The sequence below is a fragment of the Corvus hawaiiensis genome, chromosome 7, assembly GCF_020740725.1.
Source record: "Corvus hawaiiensis isolate bCorHaw1 chromosome 7, bCorHaw1.pri.cur, whole genome shotgun sequence".
NCBI classification, from domain to species: domain Eukaryota; kingdom Metazoa; phylum Chordata; class Aves; order Passeriformes; family Corvidae; genus Corvus; species Corvus hawaiiensis.
Genome location: NC_063219.1, coordinates 39,601,598 through 39,607,608, shown reverse-complemented (window position 1 = coordinate 39,607,608; position 6,011 = coordinate 39,601,598). Strand labels below are relative to the sequence as shown.

Here is a 6,011-nt window from a genome sequence, read left to right as displayed (position 1 = left end):
AAATCCCGACCACAACCAAAGTGGAAATGTAGGGGAAAAAACAGGGAAAAATTAAAACTGCTGGGGCTCTAAAATTCCCCTGGGGAGAATCCCAGGTTTTTATCCAGCCCTGGGATTCCCGGGATTATTCCCACAGTGAGGTGTGGTGGCTGCAGGAGGTCCCTGCCAGCCTGGGATAGTGGGACGTGTCCTCACCTGTGGAAAGGGGGGAATGGGATGGGATTTAAGGTCCTTTCCAACCCCAAACCATCCCATGGTCCTTGATTCCAGCCATGGAATTCCCGGGAATTTGAAGTACTCTGCAGTACCAGCCAGTCAGGCAGGCCCTCCTGGGATTTCAGGAATGGGATTCCTGTCCTTGGAAAGGGATTCCTGTCCTTGGAAAATGGAAGCGGTGGGGAAACGGCTGCCCGGAGCCCGTGGCCGCGCCCGTCCCAGTTCCCGGGCTCATTCCCGTGTCCCTGTATCCCTGTATCCCTGTATCCCTGTGTCCCGGTATCCCGGAGCCCCTGTATCCCTGAGTCCCGGTATCTCGGAGTCCCGAGGTGTCACTAGGTGTCACTGCTCTCCCGGCAATCCCGGCCCCGCTCCGCATCCCGGGATACGGGGCCGAGTCAGGAAACGGGACCGGGATGTGTGGGATAGGGAGGGATGAACGGGACCGGGATGTGTGGGATAGGGAGGGATGAACGGGACCGGGATGTGTGGGATAGGGAGGGATGAACGGGACAGGGATGTGTGGGATAGGGAGGGATGAACGGGACAGGGATGTGTGGGATAGGGAGGGATGAACGGGACAGGGATGTGTGGGATAGGGAGGAGGGAACAGGACCGGGATGTGTGGGATAGGGAGGAGGGAACAGGAGCCTTTCCACCTCCGGTGATCCACAAATCCAGCGGGAAGAGGAGCGATCCCTTCCCTGAGCCCTGATGGGCTCTGCACCCACCTGGCACTGCCCTGCCCCAAATCCCTGTTCCCAAGGCTTCTAGGGACTTCTTTCCCTGGAAAGATGAAATGCAGACTCCTTCCCAGCGCTAATCCCATTCCAGCTGGCAAATCCCAAGGATAAAAGGGACATCCAGGGGTCCAGTCCTGCCTTCATCCTGCCCTGACATTCCACTGGGGTGGTAGAACCCCCCAGGGGTGCCTGCTCTGACCAAGGCTACTCCTGGTATTGTTCCCTTATCCCAGAAAACCAAAAAAGATGGGATCTCCATGGGAAAGGGACGGTGTTTTCCGTGACTTCTGAGGCTTTCGTGCATTTTGACACAGCCACCACGAGGCTGCCATGTCCCTCTGCTAAGTCAGGCCTAACTCTGCTCAGGGCATCACTTCCCAGAAAACATTCCCAAAGCACTTCACATTTAGGATTTGCAAAGGATAAATCCATGGAAAACCTGCATTCCCAGAGCAGGAGTGGCTCCAACTCTCCTTGCTCTCAGCCTCACTCCTCAGAGCTGAAAGCACACGTGGGATTTCTCCCACAGAATTTAGGGATGGGATCATTCCTGTCCTAATTCAGGGACGGGATTGTTCCTGTCCTAATTCAGGGATGGGATTGGTCCTGTCCCAACTCAGGGATGGGATTGTTCCTGTCCTAATTCAGGGATGGGATTGGTCCTGTCCCAACTCAGGGATGGGATTGTTCCTGTCCTAATTCAGGGATTGGAATCATTTTCCCGTGGAGCTGCCAGGAGCTGGGATTTGGAGCAGGGCCCAAGGACGGACCCTGCCCCACATGCCCGATGGGAAGGGAGGACACCACGCTCCAAACGGGAGTCGTGTGGAGTTCCGAGAGCTCTTCCAGCTTTTCCTCTGGCTGCAGTAACTGCCAGCACTGCCTTGGCTCATTAGGATGGATCCCATCTTTTTCTTCCAACTGGAAAACAAAACGTTCCCATCCGCTGGGAGAGCGAGGCAGGGCCAGCACGGCCCCACTGCTGGGGGGCTCTCGGCAGGGAGGGACCCCACAGGGCACCGTCACCCCTACAGGGGACCCTAAAGGTGGCCCAGGGGTGCAGGGGACAGGGCGTGGGGACAGGTGACACCCATGATCCAGTGCAACATGGAATCATGGAATGGTTTCATTGGAAAAGCCCTCCAAGGTCATCGAGTCCAGAATTCCCCTGGCACTAAGCCCTCAAGTGCCACCCCAGTGTCACCCCCAGTGCCACCCCAGTGCCACCCCAGTGCCATCCCAGTGCCACCCCCAGTGTCACCCCCAATGTCACCCCAGTGCCACCCCAGTGTCACCCCCAATGTCACCCCAGTGTCATCCCAGTGCCATCCCAGTGTCACCCCAGTGTCACCCCAGTGTCACCCCAGTGTCAACCCCAGTGTCACCCCAGTGTCACCCCCAGTGCCATCCCAGTGTCACTCCCAATGTCACCCCCAGTGCCATCCCAGTGCTACCCCAGTGCCATCCCCAGTGTCACCCCAGTGCCATCCCAGTGCCACCCCAGTGCCATCCCCAGTGTCATCCCAGTGCCACCCCAGTGTCACCCCTAATGTCACCCCAGTGCCATCCCAGTGCCATCCCCAGTGCCACCCCAGTGCCATCCCCAGTGTCACCCCAGTGCCATCCCAGTGTCACCCCCAATGTCACCCCAGTGTCACCCCAGTGCCATCCCAGTGCCACCCCAGTGCCATCCCCAGTGTCACCCCCAATGTCATCCCAGTGCCACCCCAGTGCCATCCCCAGTGCCATCCCAGTGCCATCCCAGTGCCACCCCAGTGCCACCCCAGTGCCATCCCAGTGCCACCCCAGCGTCACCCCCAATGTCACCCCAGTGCCACCCCAGTGTCACCCCCAATGTCACCCCAGTGTCACCCCAGTGCCACCCCAGTGCCATCCCCAGTGCCACCCCAAGCCACCACACCAGGAAAATTCAGCTGGGAGGGCTTTGGAAAACATCCTTCCTCCAGGCCTAGGCCTCTCTGCTGGTTCATTCCCAAGAGGAGAATCCCAGGAAATCCCCAGGAGCCCCATGGCCACTGCACCCCCCGGGCAGGGATTGTCCCAGCCCCTGATCCCACACGGATCCCTCAGGATGTTTGAGATAACCACACAGAGATCCCTCAGGATGTTTGGGATGATCCCAACCGCACTCGGGCAAGGACAGCACAGGGTTAAGCTGGGCCGCAGCTCCCAGCTCTGCATCCAGAGCCTCCTCCAGGAAATCTCCCAAGTCATGGCTCGGCCGGAGCTCTGGATCGTGCTGCCCATCCCTGGGAACGCCAGGAGCTGGAATGTCGGGATGCGCAGCCAACCCACGGCTCTGGCTGTCGGGAGCTGCTCCAGTCATCCCCAAAACCTCCCAGATCATCCGTGGGAAGCTGGTCCCAGGAGCAGCCCCGGGCTGGGCACTCCCCTGAGCTGAGGGGGACAAGAATTCCCCAAAATCCCCAGGCCCCTGGGAAGAGTTTGGATGCCTGGGGTGCTCGGGGGCTCCCCAGGGAGGGGCAGTGGGGTTCAGGGGTGCGCGGCGCCCAGGAGCACCCCAGGGTCACACCCGGCTGTCCCCGCTCCTCTGCCGCCTCTCCCGGGCACACGGGAAGGCTCCGAAACGCTTGGAGCTGGATCTTCCATGAAAACAGAGCTGGGGGAACTTTGGGAATGGGGGGTTCGACCACCTGAGCCCACAGGGCCCCAAAGGGCGGCTCTGGCTCTTCCCGCAGTTCCCAGGAGCGGCTCTGCATCCCCTCACCACAGGAACCTCTTCCCGGACGCGTTTTCCCAAAAATCCACTTCCCAACCCTACTCCCTGGGAATGCACAGCCCAGAACTCGCTGCCACAAGAAAAACCCACGTGGGAAATCCCGCTCCCACAAAATCTGATCCCTGTGAGTTCCCCTAAAAGCACTCCCAAACCCCATTCCCAAAGCTCCCTCCCTTGGGAGAGTCCGGCCCTGAAATCCGTTCGCCAAAACCCAGCACAAATCCCACGGGCAAAAATCCTGCTGCCCCAATGCCTCCAAACCCCCAATTCCCCCAAATCCCCCTCCTCATCCCCCTGCAAACTTCTCCCATCCAAACCCGCTCCCTAAAGGCCCCTCACATCCCCCCTTGCCCCATCCAGCTCTCCAAGCCCCCAATCCCATTCTCCTGCTCCCCAAATCCTCCCCACTCTCCCTGGCCCCCCTCGCAGCCCCCTCGCAGCCCTTTGTGCTCCCAACCCCTTCCCCGCACCCCCCTCCCGCCTCCCCAAACGCGCTCCCCTTCCCGACCCTTTTCCAAGCCGAATGCACTTCCCTCTTCCCAAAGCCACCCCCAAAACGCCGCCCTCCCCCTTTCCTGATCCCCCATCCCGATTCCCAAAGAGCCGCTCCCCTTCGCGAGCCCTCCCCACGCCGACCCCTCCTCTGTGCCCCCAAAACCCCTCCCTGATCCTTTCCCATTCCAGCCCAACTTCCCACCCTCCAACCCTCCCCACTCCCTCCTCCCTCTCCCACCCCAAACCCTCTCCCCTCCCTCTCCATCGCAACCCTCCCTCCTCATCCCCACCCTCCTTCCCATTCCCAAACGCTCTTCCCTCCCTGCCCATCCCAACCCTCCCTTCTCTCCCTCCCATCCCCACTCCAACCCTCCCACTCCAAGCCCTCTCCCCTCCCTCGCGTCCCCTCCCTCCCCATTCCCATCCCCACCCTCCATCCCTCCCTCCATCCCCAACCCCTTTCTCTCCCCTCCCTCTCCATCCCCACCCACTCTCCCTCCGACCCCTCTCCCCTCCCTCTCTCCATCCCATCCCATCCCATCCCATCCCATCCCATCCCATCCCATCCCATCCCGGTCCCCTCCCCGGCTGTTCCCGCGGGGCGGAGCGGAGCGGGCGGTGCCGGGCGGGCAGCGCGGAGCGGCCAGGCTGGGCTCGCCTGGGCTCGGCACGGCTCCGCCCGGCCCGCCTGGGCTCGCCTGGGCTCGGCACGGCTCCGCCCGGCCCGGCTCGGGCCGCCTGCATGCGGCGGCGGCGGCCGCGGGGCTGCCGGGCGGGACGAGCGGCGCCTCGGCGGGGCTCCCGGCGGGGATGAACGGCTCGCTGGGGATTCCAGGAGGGATGAACGGCTCGCTGGGGATTCCAGGAGGGATGAACGGCTCGCTGGCGATCCCGGCGGGGCTGAACGGCTCCTCGGCGGCGGCGGCGGGGCTGCTGGCGCTGGAGCTGGAGCGGGCGCTGCGCTGCTGCACCGCCGCCTCCGTGGTGACCGACGGCAGCGGCGCGGCGGCGGACGAGCGCAGCCTGTACATCATGCGCGTGGTGCAGATCGCCGTCATGTGCGTGCTGGCCCTCACCGTGGTGTTCGGCATCTTCTTCCTCGGCTGCAACCTCCTCATCAAGTCCGAGGGCATGATCAACTTTCTGGTCAAGGACCGCCGCCCGTCCAAGGAGGTGGAGGCGGTGGTGGTGGGGCCGTACTGACCGCAGCGCTGGCCACCGGACTGACCGCAGCGCTGGCCACCGGACTGACCGCAGCGCTGGCCGCCGGACTGACCGCCCGCAGCCCTCCCGCGGACACGCGGGCTCGGCTTGGAGCCTCCTGAAAAGCAGCAGGCGAACGGATCCCGGGATGCCGGAGGCCAGGAGATGCTCGGGGTGGCCGGAGCCGCCCATCCCGGCCCATCCCGGCGCATCCCGGCCCGTCCCGGTCCGTCCCGGTCCCGTCCCGCCGCCCGCGGCTGCCGAAGTAAAGCGTGCTCTGATGGCAACAGGTCTGGGCTGCTTATTCCGTCCGCCTCCATCCCATCCCATCCCATCCCATCCCATCCCATCCCATCCCATCCCATCCCATCCCATCCCATCCCTCCCGCCCGCGAGTCCCGGGATGCCGCGGAGGGGAGCGGGGAGCGGCCGGGATGGAGCTTTCCCTGTCCCCCCGCGGCCCGTCCGGGCGGGATTTCCCGTCCAGCCGCGTTAAAACTTCCCTTTTCCAGCGCTTTTCCGGCGCTTTTCCAGCCCCCGCGTCTGGCTGAACGCGGGACCCGCATCCCTGCGCGCGGGGAGATGCGGGAATT

General features: G+C 63.1%; 1 protein-coding gene across 1 annotated transcript; it reads left to right on the top strand.

The window, feature by feature from the left end:
• The first annotated feature begins 4,766 nt into the window (after window positions 1-4,766).
• Window positions 4,767-5,705, top strand: RPRM (reprimo, TP53 dependent G2 arrest mediator homolog). Its single transcript, XM_048310205.1, has one exon. It carries the CDS (start codon window positions 5,026-5,028, stop codon window positions 5,416-5,418), a length of 393 nt encoding a protein of 130 aa, XP_048166162.1. The 5' UTR covers window positions 4,767-5,025; the 3' UTR covers window positions 5,419-5,705.
• The last annotated feature ends 306 nt before the right edge of the window (window positions 5,706-6,011 follow it).